Source organism: Ruditapes philippinarum, unplaced genomic scaffold (genome assembly GCF_026571515.1).
Source record: "Ruditapes philippinarum isolate M1 unplaced genomic scaffold, ASM2657151v2 ctg40_1_1_1_1, whole genome shotgun sequence".
In the NCBI taxonomy this organism is placed as follows: domain Eukaryota; kingdom Metazoa; phylum Mollusca; class Bivalvia; order Venerida; family Veneridae; genus Ruditapes; species Ruditapes philippinarum.
Genome location: NW_026863541.1, coordinates 104,323 through 131,895, shown reverse-complemented (window position 1 = coordinate 131,895; position 27,573 = coordinate 104,323). Strand labels below are relative to the sequence as shown.

Genomic DNA, 27,573 nt, shown 5'->3' with positions numbered 1-27,573 from the left:
GATGAAAACATATTTAATACACGTAAATGAATACGGCATGGGAAATACGGTCTATTACTTTTATAGTAGGCTAGGGGAAACTAAGGCAAATGACAACATAGTTCGTGCAATCATGGCAATGCCAGTTAATGTTTAATATTATTTCGACCTGTCTTTAGCTACATTCCGCAATATAAGCCAAATATCTGACCTTTAGGTAATATGCCCATTTATGGAGCAATTGAAGGACAGGTCACCCTATTAACACAATACATGTATAGGGAGCGGGCGCGTTACAATTTGGTTAATAACATCCTTTTCTCTCAGAAGGTTCAGGTAAGAAAATATTTTGCATAAAAATTGCAGATTTATATTGGTAACCTTTCGTCCGTATATGACATGTACGTTTTAAATCAGAAGCCGAATAAAAAGTCAACAAACACTTAAAACCACTTTATTTGTTTATAAAAATATGTGCAGAAGATAAAAAATAAACTTAAACGCGAAATTTTTATAACGTGTTTAAGTTATGAAACGGCACCTATTTTGTAACATGTCTTAATTTTATTGTATAACTAATTTGAAGACAATAGTTTAAATAGTTTGGACTTTGAATGGGATATAGTGCACCGGTATCAGATAACCCCCGAAATGTATTAAACTGTTCGTACGACCCAGACCTGGCAGCCGATAACATTAAGTCATGTTTTCAACTCATGGCTACATGTGAAATTGATTATTGCTAAAATAATGCCAAATGGAATATAAGTTACTAACCTATCCAGTACTATTTGTGTAACTGAACGCGTACCGATCTCATTTTGTTGTTTATTGTGTCATTCGGATAAGAGTTAACAGGCTTTTTCCATTGAAGCTGAAAATATAGCTAATGTATTGGAGTAATTAGATAATTAGAAAAATCTGAATAATGAGCAAAAATAACCGACGTTATTTTAATTTTTTGTCGTCTGCTATTTACGTTTGCTCTATTTCCTCTTGATTGGAGCCATTCGCGTATTTGAATACATGGATATAATGGTATTTCTTGGTGTCGTTTGGTTTACTATTTAAACAAATCGGCTTCATTTCAATTTAATCTCTTATGAAATTATTTCAATTTCGATTGTTATTCCCTCTAGAATGTCGATAATTTTTTTTCAAATCTTGAAAAAGTGTACATATAAAGTGTAAATAAATGACAAGTTTAATAGCTAAGCTTAGGAAATATCAGGTGCTTTAACCGTGTGCTGTCAGCACATATCAGGTGATCATTGGGAAAAATACAGGTGTATTTAAAACATATAACAAGACAGAACTTTATTGGTTTTGACCGTCAGTAAAAGATTGACCGGATTTGTATGTACTGAAGCGTTTATGGGCCATCTTAAGTCAACAGTGTCGTGATTGTAAATTAAAATTCAACATAGTATGTCTGCCTTTGAAACTGTCATATCATATATTGAAATCTGAAAATCGAGTGTATATTTCAACGGGTAACTGTGCAGTGTTGTGTGAAAAAGTTATTAGTGGATCTTAAGGAAGGTTAAATAAGGGAAGGTAAAAAAATAGTGTGATGATGCAGGGGCGGTTTCGTTTGAAGTTGAAGAAATTCTTAAATGTTGTGAATTGTTCCACAAAAATATCAGTTGGATATGGCCAGAAACATGTGAGTATTTTGTTTATTTTACAAATGTTATTACAGTAGATGTAAAATGATATTTTTATAAACAGTTTATGTGCAGTTTGAAATGAACAATGCAGATGCTAAATAGGTAATGCGGTACTTTTTTCTTTCTGTCTTTCTTTTAGTTGTGAGCGTTTCGTGTGACTCCCGCAATAAGTGTTGGACATGCACTCGTACAAAATAAATGCTTTCCGAGTGACGCGTGCCTATGCATATCTACAGCTATAACAAAACATGTATAGTATGCTAATAATAATAACTGTTATACATGCATGTAGTAAATATGTATGTATGTTCAATCTATGTTACCATCCCTGTTTATATTATAAATGAAACTCCGGTTCATTTTCTGGCACACGCATTTTAATCTATATAGTCAACGAGACAGCGAGATAATTTTGGACGGGCGATGTCCTTTCCCAGCGGTTTGACAGTAGGGAAAAAACCTGTAAAATAGGTCGAATTAATTTAAGCTATTTACTCTACAGTTAAACCTTGAAACGATAACCTCTTGCGACAAGTACATACATGCATAAACTATTATATGAATTGTTATATCGGTCAATGACTAACTAAAACTGATATAAACCCCTCCAAATAGCAAACGTTAGTATATAATTTATTATAAGTATTGTTTGTACTGCAAGTTTATACACATTGAACATGTATATACATATTATATTGTGAAGTATATTTGTTATTGTTCGTTCTAGTATACGGTTCACATGACAAAAATCTTGGTCATTCAATTGTTACACTTCATCAGTCGGAGAGCACTAAGTTCGGAAAATTTACTTAAGACAATTTGTGTACATACTTTATTTGTTTAAACGTTTTAAGTGCTTGACATTCAATGTATCGTATCAAAACTCGTTAAAATATTTACAACACGCAAGTATATCATGAAGAAGATAAATTTCAAAGTCACCTCAAATTTCAAATATATAATTCATGAACTTTAAAGCCTTCGCATAGCCTTGACGCTGTACTAATATTAATCACTATTAAATATTACAATATAAGTGACTATTTTTATGTTTGAGAAATGAAATATACCCTAGATCTAATTTTCTAATCATTTAAATGTATTTTTTCGTTATTTTGCCAATGATTTTCCGAAAATGAAAGCAAAAAGGTCGAACTACTTAACATGAAGATGCGATCCGTAAAAACGTGGCGTTTGTGCGTTTTAATGTTTGTATTAAGGAAAAAATTATCAGTTGTAGAATATTGCTCGGTTCGAGTTCAAATACGTAGGAGTACACCCACGAAGGCCGTTAGGCCTGAGTGATTAACTACATAGCATTTGAACGATAAACCGTGCATTATTAAACTAAAAAATGCACGAAAAATTAATATCTATTTCCATTCTAACAAGCAGAGACATAGATAACATGTCTCTGTAACAAGCTAGCAAATATAAAAGAGCATTGGTATATACTTAAGTGTGATGCCACAATAACGTTGTGGTTGACGTATCCGCAGCTCCAACCACAGTTCGTGGCGTGGGTTGCAGCCTTGCAAGGGTCACAACCATGGCATTTTCCTCATAAGAAACCACAACGACTACTGGTTTTTAAAAGCGGATTGTAGTCATAATTTAAATTATCCTATCCATCGCAACTCATCGGCCTTTTCCGACAAACTCCGAATAATTGTACATGTATGTCAGAATTATGTAATATCGGCATGGGTGTTCCGAATGTAATGCTGTTAGTTTTATTCATATATGATTTGTATGGTTTTGGAATAAAATGGACGGACATTCGAGTTTCTTTATTAATGGTGTATACTGTTTAGAATGCGTACAGGTCTTGCCAGAACAGTTATCTTGCTATGTTTATATTGGCATTTCTTTCTTAAAATACACCACCTAACACATAACAAATATACGTTTTATGTCATGATTAAGGCAATATCTCCACGAGAAAGCCAAGAATAGTGATAACAAACTGTCATTTCTCGTGCAGTTTCCATTTTCTTTTTCAAGATAAAATAATTAAAGGCCCATTATGCCACAGACATTCTTTTATTTTTATGTCTCAAATTATTTTTTTTTACTTTTAGTGTCCTTTTATAGTTTCCAAAAGTATACCAAATGGACAAAATTTATTCCTGAATCATATTTTCCTTCAGTTACTTTCTTTAAATTACATTTGTAAAGTTAAGTTATAGTGATTCAGTATTTTGTTTGGAAGTCAAACTACTACTTTGTCTACATTTTGCTACTGTTTTGACAAATAATTCTAAGCTCAGCGCATCATTCTTCATGTTTGGATCTAACATGCCGTAAAACCACCTTTAAACATTATGAAACTCATGTTTGCCCTTTCTAAAGAGGTAACAGTTATTCGTTTCTGAGACACATATTGTGCCTTTAATGAAAATATTCAGATGCTGAGAAATGAACCGGAAATATAAATGAGGTACAAGGCGGCTCTTTTACATGTGAACTTCTCTTGCGCAAGGTTGATATTTAATCATTGTGGGAAAGGGGTAAATGATCGATAACTTTGATTAATTTAGTACCTGCACTTTCCTTCTGGGGTCAAAATTATATAAATGTTCTAATTGTTGCTTATGTATTATGCTATAATATCACCTTTAAAGCCGGGCGTCGTGTTGGGACAAGGTGGTAATCCGACATTAACAAGACTTTTGTAGCTTCAGTGAGGTCCGAAAGACTAAGGACATACAATTTGAAATAACCTAAACTTGGGCACGTACAAGTAAAATATGCAAAAGTTGGTAATGAAATATACTTAGAAATAGTTTTTTAGCGATTCTTAGCCCGATTTGAACTAAAATTCCACCTCAAATGTTGCTATCCTACCGGCGAGGTGAGAGTATATGTTAAATTATAATTATATATTATTTAAAGTAAAAACATATGTTGACATAAGTTTCTATTTACTTTAACATACGTAAGCGTCTGTGTTTCGTGTGTCACGGAAGATTGGTTATCTGATATATAACTTGACTATCTAATCTAATCACCACTTTATTGTTCAGTTTCATTAACCTTAACCTCGCCGAATTTTCATAATGGACCTGACGTGTTTTAAACTTGGAAGCGCCCATTAGAAGTTAAAGGGATTTCAGCATATATACAGTATGAGCAAGCAGGCTGACCTAACTTTTAAACTGGTGACCTAAACAAGTCATTTTAATTGTCTGAAACCCTTTAAGCGTTTTAAAACTAGTTCTAAATGACCTAATTATCTACAAATTACTACCTTTGTATAAAGACTTATGTAGATGATACCCCGGGTCATATTTCAGAAGATACAATCTATATTTTGATAGTAAAATTATGTAATTGATCAAATTGATAGCGATTAAATGAATCAAACTTGATACAGAAGGAAGGAAGTTTGACTGAACTGAGCTGTACGTGGAGAATCTAATCCGAGAATAACATTATTTCCACAAGTAATAAAGGATTTATATCCAACATTGTTCATGATGTAGAATATTATTTCCTCAAATAATAGATGTATTATGTTATATCCAACATTGTTCTTGGTGTACCGATGTACCGGTGTCGTTTGAGAAAATATGGTTGAGAAGAGCTCGGAACTATGACCCCTGTGTTAAAAGCAAACGACTTAACCAGCCAAAGGCCACCACTCCTCTGGTTGCATTACTTAATGTTACGATACGTTACATTACGACTCGTGTGCTCTCCGATGATTTAAAACGTAAAAATGTGAAATCAAATTTTACTGTAACAACGTAAATTATAGTATACCTTAAAATGCTTTTAATTAATTTTTGGATGGGTTTGTAATGCGACTTTTCACCTTTATTGGTGGACAGAAGGAAGACCTCTGTGCGTAATTTCAGGCACGAACAGGCACCTGAACAGAACCACCGGCGTTCCGAAAACTTGCTCATAAAAGAATCTAAAGTCCCATGTCAGGATTCGAACCCACAGCGATGAGGGGCAAGTTGTTTGAAATCGACGACCTTAACACTCGATAATGGACGCCCTATAAAACACTTTTAACCAAACAAGGTAAAGTTTCAAAACTCCACAATAAAATAAAAAAAAATACCCTAAAATTGCTTTGAATAGAGATGAATTTCCATCTGATTCGATCATTTGAGGTGAAAGGTTTGCAAATCATAAATACAGGTTACACAGACGTTGAGTTGAGCATGACTTTTATTTCGTGTTTTCTAATGGTAATACTCTATATAGCAGTTCTTTAGTATTACTCATCATGCAACTTATATGCCTTTCAGCACGTTATTTCCATGCGTTATGACTAAGTCCCCGTGCATTTGAAAGAATAATAAAATTCGAATTTTCTTCTTAGAAATAATGGTTTTCAGCAAAATTAATATACATAGTGCAGCATCTAGTTTTTGTTTTGTTTGTTGTTTTTTTTTTAAACTGATAAATAAATTTGTTAACCATTACATATCGTAACCGTATACTTCGGGTTTGCTCGTATGTCATGGGTAACTGAATGTTGTCAAGTTCTCAATATCATTGTTTTTCTTCCCCTGTATAAAAGAAACATATGAGCCGCGTCATGACAAAACCAACATAGTGGGTTTGAGGCCAGCATGGAATCAGACCAGCCTGCGCATCCGCGCAGTCTGATCAGGATCCATGCTGTTCGCTATCAGTTTCTCTACTTGTTAAAGGGTTTGTTAGCGAACAGCATGGATCCTGATCAGACTGCGCGGATGCGCAGGCTGGTCTGGATCCATGCTGGTCGCAAACCCATTATGTTGGTGTTGTCGTAGCCTGGGATTCAGGCGTTGATATTTTTTTTATTTATTCATAACTTACGCGCTATTTCATACTCGATCGTCATAGATAACACAACATCTCTGGTTTTGATAGTATCAACTTGTCGATTTGCCGAACAGAAGCACATAAAAAATCGACAGACTGGAACCCAGGCTAGTGTTGTCGTGACTCGGCTCATATCTCTTTCACTTTTGCTACAAAGATGGCACACAGAGGCCTCCATTTTACCTTGTGACTGACAGTAGTTCCAATACGGTTCCAATATGTCGCCTAATTATAAGAGATCAGATTGAAACTTTGTGTTATCTTATAATGGTAACTTAAGCTTTATATTACCCTAGCATACGCCTTTTGAGTCTCAGACAAAAATGTCTATACAATTTTAAATAAGTGTGTTAAGGGGTCAAGAACGTGTTAAGATTCTTATCACTTGAGGAACGTAGAGCTGAATATGAAATAATTTGCCTTATGGTTCAGAGATATGACTTATGAGTACCATTTTAAAACTGTAATATTGCAATAAAATAAAAAGCTTTCGGGGAATTTTAAAAATAAATTGTATGTGTGGCTTAATGGACCTTTAAAGCTTTCAGGCAGTATTATAGTCATTAGTGCTGTTAAAGATGAGTACCTCTTAGACTGTCTGTTTTATATTCAACACTTACAGATGCCGTGTATTTGAGTAATATAACTAAATTATTTAAAATATTTTGCAGCCGCCGGCGAGTGACTGGAGAAAGACATGGTGGGAATCTTTTGAGGAGACGCCATTGTATGCGGCTATCTGGACGTACCTCGGATATGGGATGCTGGTCATAGTCGGCTACATACGAGACTTTCTCCGGAACGTAGGGATAGAAAAACAAAAGTCATGTACGGAGCCAAGATTACCGGTAAGATTAATGTATAGTTCATGTTAGGTAGTGGAAAATCCAAATTTTCGATTTTTTGTTCTTACAATTCTTCAATCACTTCAAACTGTTTGAAACATGAGTGATGTAATTTTCTCTACTATCATTCAAAGGCGTGCGCATGCATTTAACAAATAAAAAGGGTAATATTTGATATACGAAAGTTAGGAGTCAATCCGACATATATGTGTGTGCTATTTTTCTCTAATCATATTCATATAGAGACATTATCTTACACATTATTTAGTAGCAGCAACAAGTAAGTTTTACATTATGTATAATCTTGAAACTACTGCGATAGTTGATGGTTCGTGCCACATGGCTTTACTATATACATGAAATATTGTTTATCTTTTGTCTTAACTTGATAATAAAACAAGGAAACTATTACTTAATAAGTATTGAAAACATTAGCTAATTTTGTGTGGTTAATATTTTAACTACCTTATTTTCACCATATCTATATGATCGTATCTATATGATTGTTATTGCATGAAAAATACCTTAAATTGGCCCGTGAATTGAAAAGGCATGACAGAGGGTTTAATTTAATGAATGCACATTATACTTGCTTAGCAATCGTAATCACTCTAATAATATTATTATAACATCCATTCACTGAATGACAAAAAATCCATTTCAAGCAGGCCGTCCCTGGAGGTCAAAAAATAAGAACAGTTCCATATAACAACAGTGCAGGTCGCTTAGCAATGCAGCGAAAACAAATCTGAAAACAGATAAATATCAGGATCAAATATGTGGAAATTGTGTACTTAAAAGTTGTGTGATCGATTTAAAGCGAAAATGATTGGAAGTTTACGTAAAGGTGATTTAGAGAAGTAGGTCAATATAAAACAGAACACAATTCTTTCATTTTTCAGTACGAAATATTTTAATCAAATTGAAGAAACTAAGACTTGGTCCGCTTGTGTGTGTGATTTTTTTTTTCTTACTTTGGTTTGTTGTTTTGTGATTTTTCCCCGCAGGAAATATTATATTACATGTACATAAATATTCCGATTCCCAAGTCAACATTTTCTGCACACAATAAAAATTGTTATATGACAGTTTATTAGCAGAAATTGTTGCCGTGATAAGTTAATTAGCAACTATGATTTTGCATATTTGTTGCAAATAGGTATCATATTGTTCTGTAAACAGGATTTGCGCTTGAAGCAAATGACAGGAAATCAAAGCTCATTTACAATAAACATGTCTTATAATTGCGTTATATTGACTTCATATTTGTTAGGCAACTGCATGCGCTATAACTGAAAGGCATATATCGATAAGTAAACAAATGTGTATGTATGTATATAACTATGAAGGGGGTAGGGTAGGGTAGGGTAGGGTAGGGTAGGGTATGTATGTATAATCAGAGATAATATGAAAAGGAAGCAGCCTTGAAAAATATTGTTGGTGCTAAGCAAAGGGTCTGCTTTATAAGCCGTCATTCTCTGTGCTAGGGGCTCTAGCACACTTTCCTGTCCTGTCTACTTTGTAGGGCCACTCCTCTCGGCTTTAGTAAGGACACCGGCAGCTGGTCCACAGATACAAGTTCTGGTCTTTGATGTTTAAGTTCGTCAAGTCTTCTGTCGATACCGATGACTTGTGCATAATACATACGATTACAATATACGTCGAAAATAAACATCCCCGTTGATAAATAAAACAGTAAATTGTTAGGTACGGGTGCTGAAAATGGCAGAAATCAATTCTGATAAGATTTTAATGCAGTAAAAATGTAGACTCTGATTGCCAAGCATATCAGTCAATCAGAATAGCTAATTCGATTAAAGCAGCATAATACCACAACTAAACAATTTATAACAAGAAAGAAATCGATTACATCCTGATTGTTTACAGAAACAATAACCTGATTGATTGAAATATAGTTGCAGACAGGAAGAATATTGTTTAAACACCACGACAGACATTGATCGGTACTCATTGCATACTTTCAGAGAGACTAGTGACCATTATTTCATACCTGGTTTATTTCCAGTGCTGCTATTCAGCTTGTTTGTTTGTTTTCTATTCCTGATTTTACGCCCAATTCAACACACTAAAGGCAATATGCTTCGATTACAAGCTTTCCTGGATAACTAACCAGTACTTACCAATTTTTCCGTAAGTTCACCGACTGCTAATCCCCCATATTTTTTTATTTTAATTGGCGATGAGAAACAAATGAACATTAGAATGTATGTCCCAGGTCAAGTCTTGGTCGAGGATCAAACCAAAGACCCCTGTTCTCCATACTGAGCTAAGCGGGTTTTGTTTATGAATAACAGTGGCTGTTTGCATCCAAGAAACCTGCAAGTATTCAAATGAATATTGCAGCAGTGGGTTTGCCTTACTGAAACATTATCAGTTATCAGGATCACTTGATTAACATATCGATCTTAATTACAATATCGTGTGGAATTATGTTCATGCATTACTTAACTTACATGTCAAGTTTGCTTAGATCTATTATCAATATTTTAAGTATGAACTGTTTTTCCCCTTTTTATCTTTTTTGTTATTTATTTATATTTTTATTATTTTTTTTTTTTTGAACAAAAGTTTTTCAAAATTGTGGACCCTCATTGATCAAATAGACCACATGCGGGAAACTTGAGTATTCCCTTTCAAAGTTAAAATACATTAATTTTGTTAAGTACATTAGTACAAGCCTCCCCCCCACTCCCCCTGTTTTCACTATTTTGACTATTTCTTTAAGGGGGTCCTATTTCGGGTTAAAGGTAAATAATGATGTTAACAATGGCATTGCTTTTGAAAATAGTCCCCGGTGTCGGTGACTAATAATGAACTTTTGACCTTTGGTTGTCAACTTACTGACCACAAAGAAATTTAATGATACTTTTGTAATTAAACTGGAAATTAATTTTAACTTTTGAAATGTTGTCCTTTTTCATCGTATGTATACGTACACAACTATTAACTTTGCAAATTTCTTCACATATTCAATAAGGATTTAGGATTTTGATCGTAAATGAAAGCAAATAAATATAAATATATATAATCTTAATTCAAAACTTTTCTTTTTTCTTTAATACTTTTCATTACCGATCAAAGGGTTTCGGGATGCATTGCCGTGTGAAGTGATATTTGAATTTATGGGGAACAATAATTTTGATTCATAGGTAATACATATTAAAAAAAATAACGCGATTTATTGCACACTTCACATTTAATTTAAATGAATTAAAGAATTCAAGTTTAGGGCTTGTGATCGGCCATGTCCGATAATTTACATGGTCATCACCGCCAGGTATATATCTCGGATGTTAGTAGCCATTAATAAGTACAGTACGGACGTTGAACGATTTTGTTTAGAATACAATTTTTCATGAAATAAAGACTCATGAATATGGTATGCTATTAGTGGAAATGTGTGACGCTTTTCTATTTATCAAGCAGAATGTCACAAAAAGCATTAGTCACGATAAAGGTTAAGGTATAAATAGATTGGATTCTTGTACACACACACATATTGCACTCCACCCAATTACAATACTCATTGTAAAGTGATAAAGTATTTAAAGTTTTGCTCTCATTTAATCTTAACGTGTCACCTTAATAAAAGCCTATTGATATATGTTTTACTTATATCAAACACCATTTTGACCGGGGCAATTAATTCTTATTGAGTCGTTAGAAGCATACCTGTTCTTCTTCAACTATAACTAAGTATGAATGATCGCAAATGGCCGCTATCTGGAGTAAAAGTTATGCATTTAAGAACTGATACCCGCCAGGGCTGGTCATCATCACGTCAAATGTTAATGATGTCAAATTGCCAATGACGTTACTTCGTTGGAATACGGCTTTAATGGTAGTAAAGTTGGTTATATCCATAGATGTTGAGATTTGCAACACCGGTGATTTCAAAATGGACCTGGAGAATTATTTTATTGTATGCCAAGATTACTTTTAAAGCAAAAAAATATGAAACAGTGTTGACATTTTTATTATTTTATTATCACTATTATTACTTTGCTTACAGGGGTTTGTACCTCTTTATCAAAGTTGGGAGAACTTTTACACCCGGAATTTATACCGTCGTGTTCGAGACTGTTGGAACCGTCCGATATGTAGCGTGGCTGGAGAGTACATGGACGTCATGGACCGGACTTCGCCGGATTCAGGATGGAACTTTGAGTGAGTAAATATAACGTCAATTTTGATGGTCCAAATTGACGCCCGATTATTCAACCTTAATGATCATATTGTTTAGCAAACATCGTAAATGTATATAGTAAATGAATAACATGCTGAATGGCATTATCAAATTATATAAAACCGTTAATCGGAATAACTCGGATTTGTTTATAATTGTACATAAATGGGCATTTTTTTTAAATTGATTATGATTGTCAGACATATTTTCAATCATTATTTTATCGAAATTAGATGTCAAATACATACATTCATTATACATTAACAAATATTTCACCCTCTGTTTTGCGTAATCTAAATCACGTGGTAGAACTACTTTAAGTCCGTATTAAAAGTCCGAGGTTATTATGAATAATAGCCGAGGTGTTCCGATTGGAAATTTATGTTTCCTTGAACTTGTTTGTTGAAATAAAAACTATACTTAATTATATTGCTTACATATTCTAACATTGTCAACAAACACATTTATACTTGTATACATGTATCATTTACCGGTCAATTATCACATTCTTTCCATATTCCCGTTGCAATTAATAACCTGTAATCATATCATCATATTTTTTTGCCAGATTATCTGACAAAAAGCACCACGTTATGAACTTTGGGTCGTACAATTACCTTGGGTTCGCCGACAACAAAGGACCATGCAAGGACGCAGCGGAAGAAACCACGCGGAAATATGGGATATCAACGTGCGGCAGCCGACAGGAACTGGGTAAACGGTGATCTTTCTTCAAAGTTTAAAATATATAGTGTGTTCTTTTTACTGACAACCAAAAATAAGGGAAAGAAACAATAAAAGAAAAAAATAGATAATAAACTTAAGTTTTTTTTTTAAAGGCCCATTATGCCTCAGAAATGCTTCCATTTTTTTTTGTGTGTATTTTTATAGTTTCCAAAAAGTTTTTCATTGGCCAGTTACCTGAACCAATTATTCATTCGTTTTTTGGGCAATAAGTACAGTTATAGTGAATTAGTATTTTGTATGGAAGTCAAACTACGACTTTGTTTACATTTTGTTACTTTAATGACAAATAATTTCGCATTTTTGCTACCTTCATCAGATAACAATCATCTAACATACTCAAAAACCGTTTTTAAACATTTCTAAAGAAGTGAAAATTTACTTGTTTCTGAGACATAATATGCCTTTATATTGGCTTTTCCATTGATTTTCGTAAGTATTTTTTATGAAATATTGTGCAAGCACAGTATGTCAACGCAGGAAATATATAAAATATCATTTATGACAGAAAACAAAAGGATAGAAAACATGCGAATGGAAGTAATTGAATACGAAAGCGTGACAATGCAATTTCTTAATAACGATTCTTTCATCCTATCATCAATATTTGTCTTAAGAAATAATAAACATTACAATTGAATGCATTTCTAAAAGTGCATATAGGTCATAAGAATTTTAATGATATGCATGTAACAGGCCCACCGAAATTTACTGAATTTGTGTCGTCTGCAATAAGTTTTATTTTCGTTCAAACTCAAAATTGTTAAAATTTTCAGTTATATACATGTATATATGTTTATATAATTATATATACATATAAAGTCTTGCATCAAGTCATTTGTATGCCTGTCCTTTTTCATTGACTGAGACATCCTGCTATTTTAAGTGAGATTACCATAGGCTTTAATGTTGAATAATGTATTTCACTGCATACTTCTGCGAATAACTATAGTACTATTAAAATCGTTCGATCTTTAAATCATATCTTATAAGTTATAATTGAGCCGTGCCATGACAAAACCAAATTAATGGGTTTGCGACCAGCATGGATCCAGACCAGCCTGCGCATCCGCGCAGTCTGATCAGGATCCATGCTGTTCGCTTACCAACTATATTACAAGTATAGAAACTGATAGCGAACAGCATGGGTCCTACCAGACGGCGCGGATGCGCAGGCTGGTCTGGATTCATGCTGGTCGCAAACGCACTATGTTCGTTTTGTCATGACGCGGCTTAATTATGTATTTGTTTTACAGGGTACCTCGATATACACCGAGAATTGGAGGATCTTATAGCCCAGTTTCTGGGCGTAGAAGCGGCCATGACAGTTCCTATGGGCTTCGCCACAAATTCCATGAATATGCCATGTTTAGTCAGTAAAGTGAGTTTGAAATTATACATAACCTTTTACCTCCTGAATTTATTCAATAGATTTACCCTGCTTTGAATTTGGAACAGTCCATTCTAAATTTAAGAAATTTTCAATGTCGAAATTCAAAAACTTAGCTACCAACAGTGTAGAGCCTAGGCTGACCGGACAAAAGACTGGTCGCAACGGCTACTCACTTTCAATACCAACATGGTATTGGACAAAACGATTTATTCTATGAAACCTGATCTCGAAAAAAAAACAACTTCAATAAAATATGTTTAAGATATCATATCAGTATTAAAAAGAGGCGTTGAAACTTCTAAATGCTATATAAGATAACCATATCACTTTGCTAGTAGCAGAGGAATGCCAAAAATGCCCGCCAAATATCTTCTGTTATCATAGTAAAAGCTTCCGTATAAAATATTGATTAAGTTGTATGTTTATTTTTTCAGGGATGTCTTATTTTAAGTGACGAGTTAAACCACGCATCTTTAGTCTTAGGAAGTCGTTTAACAGGGGCCACGATACGAACATATAAACATAATGGTAATTCACCTTTTGACCTTTTGTATTTGTACATGTATGCATTAATAAATATTGCATTTCCTTTTTTAACTCTTCAAAAAAGTAAGCGGATATCTTAATTGTTTGTGAAGAGATAATTCTAAGTCTGCAAAAATCCACTGGATTGGATTATATACAAATTGAAAGAATGAATGATAAAGGAAAATAGGTCATTATAAAGACAATTTGTATTGGAATAAATTGTATTCTATATCCATGATGAACAGAACAGAACAAAAACAAACAAAAAAGCAAAAAAAAAAAAAAAAAAAAAGCGGTGCCTTGCTAATCCGAACCATACAAAGTGTATAGGGGCTTAGTTTTATTCCTTCTATTTTCAATAGTAAAAACCTTTTCGGATCTCGGATCTGGAACCTGTCTAATCCCAATTCCGGACATTTTTTCAAATTTTGTTTTCTGGATTCGAAGAGAGTGAGCCGATTGTCACACCTACAGCCTGTACTTCCGTCCAAATTTAAAAAAAAACAAAACAAAAAAACACACACCTCGGACTTACCTTTTAAGTCCGAAAAATGCAGAATTTAGGACATTTTAAGGCATTTAGCAAAAGCTTAGCAAATATTAGTAAAAACTACAGACATAATGATTTAAACTTCCATTTGTGACGAGATAATAAATAATTTGTAAACATTTTTGTTTTAAAGATATGGCTGATTTAGAGAAGAAATTGAAAACATTAATCGTTCATGGTCAGCCTAGAAGTCATAGACAGTGGAAGAAAATACTTATAGTTGTAGAAGGCGTTTATAGGTAATTATAACTTCAATTTCATTTCTTATTTTCATTTTTATGCTTTTATGTTTTTAAGTTTTAAAAAGCTGTCCAAATTCAACATGCCAAACAGATTGTGCGACAAGAGTAAGAATTTAGTACTTATTTTAAATGTGTTAAAAGATCAAATGGTCCTTTCTCAACATTGCTTTGGCAGTATGACTACAAGAGCGGTGAGGTGGCCCAGTAGTTAAGGTGCCTTCCACTCAATACAGGGATCTTAGGTCTGAGCCCTTTTTAGGGCCATTGCCATTTTTTCTGAACCAAAATTCAATAAAAATTAGACCCGACAGAGGGGGTGGGGATGGGCTGCAAAACCACAACCGCCCTTTGATTTAATACGTTTCAGTTAAGCCCAGACTCTTGCGTCTTTTGCCCCGGCCTAAAGCAACATCTACATATGAACTTGCATTTAGTTAAATTTTAATTAAATTTACTTTGTCTTTTCAGTATGGAGGGGTCTATAGCTTGTTTACCAGAGATTTTACGATTAAAGAAGAAATATAAGGCTTATGTTTATTTGGATGAAGCTCACAGTATAGGTGCCGTAGGAAATAAGGGGCGTGGTATTGTCGATTATTTTGGACTAGACCCCAAGGATATAGATATTAGAATGGGAACTTTTACAAAAAGTTTTGGCTCAGCCGGCGGATATATAGGTGGATCTAAAGTAAGGAGAATTTCTGTTTACTTTTAAAACCCTGATCACCCTAAATTTATAAAATGGACTTGTCAATCTTTCATTCTAGACGAAACCATTAAGCAATTTTGGAGAAAATTTTTAAAATAAGTACGGACTGCATGAGTAGTGAAATGTGAAGACCGTGACTAGACGGCACGTGCCGGCTGGATTTGGTCTGCACTGGTCGCATGGATAAAATTAATTAGACATAGTTTTATTTCAATCATATAAGGCTTATAAGCCCATTATGACAGGATAATAGCATAATACAAAACTGTGTTGACGAAAGTAGGCTATTTGGTAAAAATAAATAACCACCACAAGTAGTCTGCATCACGTCCAGTCTAGCTACTACTATTTTTTGTCTACTACTATTTTTTGTCTACTACTATTACTTCGTCTGCTATAAAAACGAAACAGACATACAAAAAAAATGTTGAAATGGCAAAATCCCTTTAATGCAGGAACATTAATGCAAAGCTTGCATTTTATAAGTACAAGCGTACTTGTCTAGCTTGCTCTAGTGATGGTTTTTGTAGAGCTAAGGCGTCGTGTATGATGCTACAGCTAAAATACAACGCATTGAATGACCCATTTTTGTGGTTCAGAATGGCAATCGTGGTTTCGTTTAGTGAAACTTATATTTGGCATCTGGTTTATCACGATGAATTCTGTCTCCTTGTATTCTGCATTGTCACCCTGAAGTAAATATCTTGGGTTTTTACTGCTGTAAAATATAAATTAGTTTTGATAAAAAAAATATACTGAAAGGTTTTATGATATCATTTACAACCCCATGCCCATGATATAATAAAAACTACTACAATATGAAACTCCTATATAGTTGACCTCGAGGAATTTGACACTTATGGCTATTTGACACTTATGGCTTACGTATTAATGTGTAACATCTATTTGTTGAAATGAATTTGATATTTGTACGTTAAGTAACGCTATACAATAGAGTTTTATTTGATATTGGTTTACAAAAATAATACAGGATTAACAATGGTTATGAATAAATGATAACATTTGTTATGGGTCGAGTGGTTTACGTGTTGGACTAGTAATCTAATGATTGCTTGCCGCATGGGTTCAAACCACGTCGGGGGAAGTCGTTTTTGTCCATGAGCAAGAAACTTTCGTTACACCCACTGCTCGGTACTGGTTGGATCCAAGAACGGATTTGAAAGTGTCTATGAGCTTGTAGCTTCCTACACAATCGAAATTAACTAAATTCTGTATAAACCATTGTTTATCCTGCTGGAATGGAAAGTGGCCAGCATTGTCCGCCTTGTCCACCATTGTAGGACACGTGTACGCGTAGCCTGGCCTATTCTATACTGCTTATAGGCCATTGTGCATTTTCTTATTTGGATATTTTTTATTTGATATTGAAATCCCTAAAACTTTGAATGGACTGTTCCTTATTAAAAGCCGGGCATATCAATTACACAAATTTAGCAGCTCCGTGTTTGATATTGCGTAGTGAGTGGGCTTATATTAAATGACTTGACCGACGCACTATGCATTCAGAAAAAAATATGGCATGATTTCATGAGTTCATATAATCACCAATGAATGGCGCATGTATTTGTACAGATTTACCGTCTGCTAACTCTGCTGGTACATTGTAATTATTTCAATGTTTACAACATGTAGTTATGGATCAAATCAAATTATTTACTCTGCTTTTATAACCTTTCGTACATACTATTTTCAATTAACAATTGAATGATTGCATTGTGTGGTCAAGGGCCTTGACCTTTACACTAGCCATTAGACAATTCATGTTCATGCTGTTAATCAATATAGTAAACAGGGAGTGTAAATGGAGATTTCATTGTTAATTATTACAATTCATAATGACTATAAAAGTACACGCTTGAAAAATAATAGTTCATGATATTAGCAGTCATTGTCCGCTTAATCACGTGATCTTATCGTTTTAAATAATCGATTTGTGTTAATGAAGGACTCTAGAACTTAATAATGTGCTTAAATAAATATGCTTGAGAGAAAACGTTATTAGTCTATAACAGATCGTATTTTTTTCATTCATTGGTGTTTTTTTTGTCAAATGCAAATTTGAACAACTAGATCGATGTAGATTGTTCTTGCACAAGAAAACGAATGTCCATTGTAATAAGGCCAACTAAAATTTATTTTCCACTCTTACATAAATTATCTAGATAGACTTGCTTGTATACTCGGCGATATATCAAAACTATACTATATATGACCACTGTAGTTTTTTCTCAAAAAATGAATCATTTTGTATTTCAGAAATTGATAAATCACTTACGATGTCACTCACACGCCTCCATATATAGTCCAACAATGCCACCACCGGTTGCTCAACAAGTTATATCATCCATGAGAATTATTATGGGCTTAGATGGAACTAATCAAGGTAAGTCTTATGTTTTCCCAACTCTATGCCGGGAACCATGAAAACTTATAATTCACGAAAGGAATCATTATAAAGATGAGCAATGATACATCACTTCTGGTCCTGGACTAATCAGTACCTGTGTTGAGAAAAAAAACATTATTGTGGATTTTGTATGGCTCGAACCATCAGGTGTTAAGGTTCAGAGGCAGACAACTTTACCATATTGATAGTTCCCCGTGTTTATACAGGGTTGGATATTTAATAAATAGATTTTGTAGTGAATTTTCTGTCTAGAATTCTTTTTTTTCAAGGAACTGCACTTACAAATAGCTAATGTAAAAACGGCATCAAATGTATTTTCTATATTTCATGTTATTTGTTTTCTCAAAGCTGTAGAGTTATTTGTTTAAAAAGTACAAGTTTAATGGCCGAGTAAGTAAAGTCGTCGAGTTCAAATAAACATTTCTTCACGTATGTGGATTTGAATCGATGTGACTTAAAATCAAACGAAACAAACAGTATTTTAGTGCAATATTGTTTATGATGAAATTGTGGAAATTTTATTTTATCTGTTATCAATATGTAAACAAAAAGTTTTTTTGTAAACACGTATGCAAACAAAGGATCTTTTGCTTCCTGTTTGCAATGTTCTAGAAATTCTCGTATCTGGTGGCCTCCCTGAACTTCCGTACTTTTTGAAGGAGATGATTTCTTTAAAGCTCCTTTTTCGTATATGTATCCAAAAATTATATGTAGCATGTTGTCTTTAGATGTGAATATAAACGTTTCAGGGATTTTCTTGGTCGTTCCTATTATCAAATTCAATGAAGTATCTTAAATTACAAGCCTTAAATTACATGTTTTACGCAGAAATACTTGCCATAATGTTGTATAAGAACTATATGGCTATTTTTTGTTTGTTTCCTTTACTTTACTTAGGTATTTCGGAGTGTGGCAAACATTTTTTTTCCTTTTTTCTGTAGTATAATTTATGCTAGCTCGGCAGGAACCGCAGTTTTCAATTTATTGGTTACATGTATGTTCAGATAGGCTGCGTCTTTTTTTTGCCCAAAGAAAAAATCAAACAAGTGACGTACGTATTTTGCTACTTGAAATGATTTACCCATACCATGTACCAGCTTGATTTTCTGTTCATAAATAAAAAATATAGTCTAACTAATAAGAATTAACGTCAAATATATACCCACTATACATGTACAAAAATGAATGAAAATGTCGTCAAACAAAAAAGAATTTACGTCATATTTGCTAGAATACCAAGCCCATGTGCCTGTACCACCAATATAGGGTCAGACTAGACCTCTTGCATCATTTCCATGTTTTCAATCCCTTGCATAACGTAACAAAAATGTTGCAGCTCTGAAAAAGAACAAGTTCAATTTATAGCTATTTAGTAGGTTTTGGATATGTTATACTGTACATGTATATTTTATAATAGGTGTTGGAAGAATACAACAATTGAAGGACAATATACGATATTTTAGACGGAGGCTTCATGAAAAAGGTTTCATAATCTACGGAAATAAAGATTCCCCTGTAGTTCCTATTCTCATCTATTATCCATCAAAAACTGTGTACGTTGATATTTCTTAATTTTTGCGTTTTTTTCGTGATAACAATTTTATCATACGTGATTTTATACTGTAACAGTTATACTCGAGATTGTTTGAATAATATTTATGATTTTATAGGAATTAGGCATTTTAGAATGTTGTTTTATTGTTCTGATATGCAATATTGTAAGGCATAGTTTAACATTCTAAACTTTTTTCTCCTAAACATGTATATACATGCATTTAAACATGTTTGAATACTTATATTACACGAGCTTTAATAATACATTGTATAATATATAGAAGTCGTATTTTTGTGATTGAAAATTAAAATTATTGTTTAAATGTCGTCTGCAGATCAAAAGGTATGCAAATATTTACTATGTGACGTAATTTAATAGATTTTGAGATTTTTTCAAAGGAATAGAAATATTTCATTTCGAGTATTAAACTGTGTATTTGTTTAAGATATCTAAAAATATATATTTTTGAATATTATCAATATTAATTGTCATTAATATCGTAAAATTTTCTTATCCATTTTTTCAAATGTTTACAGAGCTTTTAGTAGAGAATGTTTAAAACGTGGACTAGGAACTGTTGTTGTCGGTTTCCCGGCAACCTCTATCATAGAATCACGTGCCAGAATATGCCTGTCGGCTGCTCACACGCCGGAAATGGTTGACAAGGTAAAATCAATACCCAGCTTTCTTGTTTGACAATGTTTCACAGGTGGAAACACTAATTTTTAAACTGAATTGAAAATATTAAACTTTGAAATGCAACGTGCATTTCATGACTTTGTACATCTTTTCAAACCAGTGTTTTCATTTTAAACCTATGAGTTTTTCTACTTTTTTTTGAAAAAAAAAAATGAATATCGTAAATAAAGATAAATAAACATTTCTTTTTTTTACAATGACTCGGATTATTCTAAATTTATGTAGCTTCGGGTATTTGTCGAATAACAAACTCTTCATATACAAAATGTAAACATGGCGTATACCCCAAGGAGCTTTTTGTTGTATTCCAACGTCATATTGTTTATTTTAATTTTTACCTTTATACCTATCCTCATATATTTACCCACATAATGTAAATATAATAATAAATAATTAAGTCTTTTGTAGAAAACTGAATGTTTTTTTATATCTATTTATAAACCCTCTCAATATAATCGACATTGTTTTGTGACTGTCAATCACAATAAATTTAAGAAACAGCGGCAGATATTTTTATGACTAGATGCAGACGATAATTATATTGTCTTGTAATATGTTATTTCCCAATTTTCCACGAAATAGTACAGTATACATGTATGTTCTTTCTAATATGATACTGTCCACACAATAGTAGTACACTGCTGAAACTTTTTAGTCTTTTTCTTTTGGTTTTATAGCATTGGTCATATAACGACTTTTCATTAAAGACCTCAGCGACACAAACTGGCATATAAGTAAATCCACCGACGTTCTGTTAGCTGGATAGCTTCCTCACACGAAAGAATCCAAAGTCCCTGTCAGGATTTGAACCTACAGGGTGAGGGGCAAGTGGTTTGAGCTAAGTGACCTTTACCACTCGGCCACGGACGCCCTAAGTTGATATTCAAAAATAATATATATGTTTCTGTAGATATTCGTAGGCACCTTGCAGAACAAAGACTACTTATCTTGTACATTAAAATAGTATTCCCCCCTACCATCCATAAAGTAACACAATGTATATGTACGCATTATCTACAACATCTTTCGATGTAATATAATAACATTTGCTGACAAACTGTCTTCTTATATGAAACAAAACACTTGAAACAGTTGAAATATACTATGTGGTATTTATCTTTTCTTTTTCAGGCCTTAGACATTATTGATGAGGTAGGAGATTTATTACGTATCAAATATTCTCATTTGGAGTTACCCCAGTGGTGCGAAGATGACACCAATGCCAACGATCTTATACAGGACTAGGTTTGTAATTATATATATTATGAGCCGCGCATAGACAAAACCAACATAGTGCGTTTGCGACAAGCATGGATCCAGACCAGCCTGCGCATCCGTGCAGTCTGATCAGGATCCATGCTGTTCGCTATCATGTTCTCTACTTGTAATACGGTTTGTGGATCCAGATCAGACTGCGCGGATGCGCAGGCTGGTCTGGATCCATGCTGGTCGCAAACGCACTATGTTGGTTTTGTCATGGCGCGACTCACTTTATTACAAAGTTGTTTTGAACTATTTTAGTTTACCATTGAAAAATTATGTTTTCCACAATTTATAACATCTGAATGCATTGTACATTGTTTTCCCTACTTTATCTTATAACAGAAATTAATATTTTCCATAATTTTCAGTAACTGAATATAATACATTCCATAATTAACAATAATAAGAGAATATTGTTCATGTTTTTGTAATAAAACAATGTAAAAAATAATATTTTTTATGTAATTTAGAATAAAATGTTTTTCCCCATTATTTTATATTTTATTTATTTTATAAATAAATGCATTAAATTCAATAATTTATGATGACAAAAGAATTTTTTTCTTTAAAGAAGCATAAATCTATAAATTAGTAAATATAAGAGTTTTTCTTAAAATCTGTCCAATCACACCACATGGTTTCCTGATGGCTATGAACACTGAATTTATGAACCCCAAACCTCCTAGAACCAATTACTTAACCTTTGCCACCAGTATAGAGCCAGCCCATCCTGCAAGACCATGCAGGCTGACCTGGCTCTTTACTGCCGGCTGCCCATTGAAAACCCTTCAAGGTTAAATATATAGACTGTTCCGAATTCAAATCTGGGACAGACCATTCCACAATTGTCGCAGGTAAAGAGTTAACACATTGTTTTCTTTTTCAGAAGAGATTTTCAACATTCCAAGATCTGACATCCAAAAACAGGGTATCGAGATTTTCCAAAATGACAGAACACACTATGTGAATAGTTCATGTGCTCTTATTGTATAACAATCATGCAGTACTTCCTGTAATGAAGTCTACAATCATAAAACAAATGTTCATCACATGGTTTTAACCACATGATTCAGGTGTGAAATGTCACAAATGTACACATGACTGTATTGGTGTTTTATATAGATAATTGCCTCTAAAAATAGAAACCATTGACAAGAACCGAACACCATAAATTAAATTCTGGATTGCACATTTGATGGAACACTAAAAAATCAAATTCTGACTGAAACATTTGATGGATATATGACAATTACATGTGCCTAGACTTTTTTGCAACAATCTCTTCACTGTTGATGAATATGGTTTTAATCTGTCTTAAAAATGCTTTTTATCTTTCTTGGAGGGAAAATACATGTATATGTTGTCAACTTAGCGCAGTAACAGGTTAACTCTTTATATATTTTATTAGGAGATAGCCCATTACTGCACTAAGGTGATTATGTATTGTACTGGATGCAAAATGCAACAACTACTTAGACCCAAGGAAATACCAATGGAACAATTATTATATAAAATTTTGCTCTTTATAATTGTATGCAAAATATAAGAAAATTTTATGCCAAAAATATCAAGTTTTAAAAGTAATTACTTATTTGCCACTCAAATGTTTACTAATAAATTATGCACAAATAATTTTTCAAGTATATTATACAGTTTAACGAATATGTCCCAACTTACACAAGACACTATACTTTTATATATCAATTTTATTTTTATGCACCTTTACCATGTTTTTAATGGTAAAAATATAGAGAATTCCATTTTATTTTGTAGTTTCTTGAGTACATATTCAAGATAAATAAAAGTTAGTCAGTCTTTATTTCTATGGAATAATGTACTATATTTATTGCTTCAGTTATAGCACAGTACAGACAACACAACTATACAATATCTAAAGATATTGACCTGCACTTTTTTAATGCCTATTTATCATTGGTCATACTGTATATAGTGACCATAAAAATATGAATGAGTGCAATATATAGGATTTTTAAATCTCATCTTATTATGCTCAATCACTGATGCTAAAATTAACACATAACCTGTTGGAACAAAAAGTGATGAGCCTTTGCCACCAGTATAGAGCCAGGCCAGCCTGCACATCCGTGCAGTCTGACCAGGCTCTATACTATTGGCAGCTCAATTTTTATATTCTGATATTGAAATCCCTTAAACTTTGAAATGGTCTGTTCCAAATTCAAAGCTGGACAGATCCATTATAGAAATATAAGGGTTAAGGGTAAAAAGTTCAGTCCAACCATCATTAATATCAGTGGGATTTGATCATTTTGATTCTTTAAATCAAACTTTTGTTGAATTTAACCCTTAACCAACTGAATTTGTGTAATGGACTTGTCCTATTTTGAATTTGGAACAGTCCATTTAAATTTTATGGGATTTTAATAAAAAACATATGAAAAATTTAACTTCCAACTGAATAGAGCCTGATCAGTCTGCATGGATGTGCAGGCTGGCATGACTCTATTCTGGTGGCAAAGGCTTCACTTTCAGGTCCAGCTAGCAGGTTAAGGGTGAAAACAATGATTATTAAATTGAATTTAAACAAAATCAACAATATTATGATTTATGATTAAGATTTTTACCATAGATTCTAAAAGCTAAGTCCATTTTAGCATACATGTATCATATTTTTTTCCTTTTTTTAAAAAATCTCATTCTGTAGTTTATCTATAAATATTTGGAAACAGTAACAAGATATGTAAAAACATAATTTGTTATGAAAAATAAATATTTCTGAGGCTTAATGGGCCTTTAATAAAATTACATTCTTAAAATATGAACTAAATAAATATTAAAAGTGTGTGATTTTGTCATGTACACATGAGCTTCATATTGAACTAACTTATCAGTGTTAAGGGGGCAATGACTGGACTATCAATTGTTCATATTTTTATTTGTTTGCATTCAATCTCTCATTTGTTTGATTAAAGATTTGATAAGATAAAACAATTATAAAGTAAAGCTTACTGCTTTGTACTTTTTAAAGTTTTAAATATTTTTCCCCACTTCTACCTTACAACAGTTAGTTGTGACCCTTGCCCCTTATCTCCAGGTAGTAGAGAAGAATGGGAGGGAATTTAGCCAAGTTTGAATCTGTTGTCTGTCCCCGCACTGCCTGGTCAATGTGGTGGCTTTATTTTGGTGCCAAAAAGGCAATATAGCAGGGAATATCTTTAACTTGCAGGGGTGGCAGTATTCGGTGGGAATGATCCGATAGCCCAACATGGAAGCACCTTGACCGCGTTATTCAATAATCCAAAACTAAAATTGAATTATGGACTGCTTGGTTACTTTGTTAATTTTTATATAATTTTATGAGTTAGTTTGAGAAAATGAAAATTATAAGCAGCCACTAAATAGTAGTGTCTAGTCAGACTGCAAAAAGCAGACTGGTATAAAACTCCATACTGGTGCCCTGGCTCATAATTACTAAGTATTCGTCAAGTTATCATCTCTCCAGAATTATTACAGTATTACATTATGATAATTATTACTTTTGAGCTTTTGATTTATTATACCTGTATCAAAAACTGCCACAGCACATGGTGTCAAAAACAGTGTCATTTTTACCATGATCTGATGATCATCATGATCCATGCGTCAAATGACAAAGATTATAGTCCAGGTCGTTGAAATGCTCATTGCATCATATAATGGATATGTTTAAATGGTACTACTTTTTATCATTTTCAGCCTCAAATGTCAGAAAACAGGATATCATACGGCTCATGAATCACTATATCATATCTCTTAAATCATGTACCATATCTCAATTGTTTTAAAAAGTACATTTTTAGTAACAATGAAGATTTGATGTCAAAGTCTTCAAACATTCAACTTGTGATCCTTGCATTTATTCACACTGTGATAAGATAACACATATCTATTAACCTTTACCCCAACTAATTTTGTATAATGGACTCACCCAGTTTTGAATTTGGACCAGTCCATTTGTAGTTTTAGGAAATACAATGTTTTAATTGTAGTTATATTGTAAAAAGCCTTAAAAATGTTTCAGGTAGAATAATAAATTCTTTAATAATTAATAACGATACAGAGCCCGGTCAAACTGCGCAGACTGAAAGACGAGCAGATTGGCCTGGCTCTATATTAAAAGCAGACGCCTTTATATCGTAAGGCGAATAATTATCATTGTGTAAGATAACATTATCATTTAATCTACGTATCACTTAGGAAGCTTATATAACCGTCACTATCAGGTTGTACGTTGAGCATTGTACAATTACCTACGTCAAGATCAAAATCTGATTCGCTACGGTGATAACATGACATAGTTTATGACTTTAATGTCAAGGTCACCGAACGTCATTTTTTTGACAAAAATAATCCCTTAGAAACCGTCTTACAAAATGAAAGTTATTGAAGCCAAAATTAGTCAACTTACTTTATAGAACAATTCATTCAAAATTCAGTAAACTAATTCAGTTTTTTTTTTATTATAAAATAATCCTTAACTTTTAATTGAAAACATTGAAGCCAAAATTAGTCAACTCATTTTATAGATCAATTCATTCGAAGTTCAAAGGATGGTATTATGTGCGTTTTTTTGTTGTTGTTTTTTTTATCTTCTATTATGTTGTACATTAATGGTGCAAACTTGTAGTCACTGCATAATCATGGTTATTTGATATTTTGATTAACATACATATTATGTAAACTACATTGCCACATCTGTGATGATTTTTTGAAAAAATATAGGTAAATACAATATAGGTAAATACAATATAGGTAAATACATATCAAGTTTTCTTCTACTTTCAGTATTCATTCCAACATTTATCAGGATTCAAAACTGAATATTTCTATGAAATAAAGTTTAAACTGACCAATCAATATAACTTTTGTAAAAACTAGAAGCACCCTCACTGTAAAAAGAGTATAAAACTACATGTATATATTTGACGTCTGTGGATTGTAAAATTATTGTTTAAATTGTGAGTACTTAGTAATGAGTGTAAAATTTGTAACTCAAAGAAACAATGGCTTGCCCCTGATTGGGTTTGAACCTAAGGATCATGGCTAGCGATCCTTTATGTCCAACATGTTAACCACTGGACTGTACAGACACTTCATAATATAATTTATCTCAAAGGCTTGCCCCTGATGGGGTTTGAACCCATGAGGCAAGCTATCCTTAAATTATTAGTCCAACATGTTAACCACTGGACCGCGCAGCTATTTTAATAGAGTAAATCTAATAATTACCATATGAAAATTGAAATTCATTTCTATTACTTTATTACCTACACATTTATATATGCTTGTAAATATTCATTTATTTATTTTAAATGTCATTTATTTTTATTGCCTCTGTTGTGCTTAGTTAGTTTTGTTTTTATCTTAGTTTATATAGAAGTTTCTGTTTTGGTTTTTTTTATGATTTTATTTAATTTTATATTTATTTTACTTAAGAATTGTTTAAACATCCATTTTAAAGCAGCACAACCACAGATTGTTAAAAAAAATTATGCTTTCGATAATTAAACAATTTTCTTTTACACTCAAAATATTTTCAATATTACAATTAAAAGGGATTTAAACAAGAATGGGATATTTACTTACAACACTTACAGACGCAGTTTCGAAATATGCAAAAATGAAATCCTATTCATTTATATAACAGGGTTGAAATTTAATAATAATAACATATTTGTAAGGACCAAGGAGTTAAATATGTGCCAATATTATTTCATTTCTTTCAGGGAGAAAAAAAATAAAATGGTAAAAAAAAGTATGTTTTATCAAATATCTAGACACTGTTTAAACATTTTCTGTGTTTTCATTCATATTAAAAACATGGCTTAATCTGTTAATTTTAACACCACAAAGAACACTACAAAGAAAACATGATATTTATCTTTGAATTCCAAAAACATGAAAAATAACATGTTTTTT

General features: G+C 32.8%; 1 protein-coding gene across 2 annotated transcripts; it reads left to right on the top strand.

The window, feature by feature from the left end:
- The first annotated feature begins 496 nt into the window (after positions 1 to 496).
- Positions 497 to 26,115, top strand: LOC132722418 (serine palmitoyltransferase 2-like). Of its 2 annotated transcripts, none has more exons than XM_060706924.1 (13): positions 497 to 1,645; positions 7,145 to 7,321; positions 11,352 to 11,506; positions 12,094 to 12,239; positions 13,526 to 13,650; positions 14,097 to 14,190; positions 14,874 to 14,979; positions 15,451 to 15,670; positions 17,969 to 18,095; positions 19,537 to 19,672; positions 20,211 to 20,340; positions 21,505 to 21,618; positions 22,523 to 26,115. In XM_060706924.1, the coding sequence occupies exons 1-12, from the start codon at positions 1,553 to 1,555 to the stop codon at positions 21,616 to 21,618; spliced, it is 1,623 nt and encodes a 540-aa protein (XP_060562907.1). In that variant the 5' UTR covers positions 497 to 1,552; the 3' UTR covers positions 22,523 to 26,115. The 2 variants fall into 2 exon arrangements, with proteins under 2 accessions (XP_060562907.1, XP_060562908.1); XM_060706925.1 differs by lacking the exon at positions 497 to 1,645 and adding an exon at positions 1,875 to 1,899.
- Positions 26,116 to 27,573: the final 1,458 nt, after the last annotated feature.

Excerpts from the sequence above, each read along its gene's own strand:
- LOC132722418 (XM_060706924.1), top strand. The coding sequence starts at position 1,553 with ATGATGCAGGGGCGGTTTCGTTTGAAGTTGAAGAAATTCTTAAATGTT. Across the intron at positions 14,191-14,873 it reads ACGAACATATAAACATAATG|ATATGGCTGATTTAGAGAAG; the intron begins GTAATTCACCTT and ends TTTGTTTTAAAG. Across the intron at positions 14,980-15,450 it reads GTTGTAGAAGGCGTTTATAG|TATGGAGGGGTCTATAGCTT; the intron begins GTAATTATAACT and ends TTGTCTTTTCAG.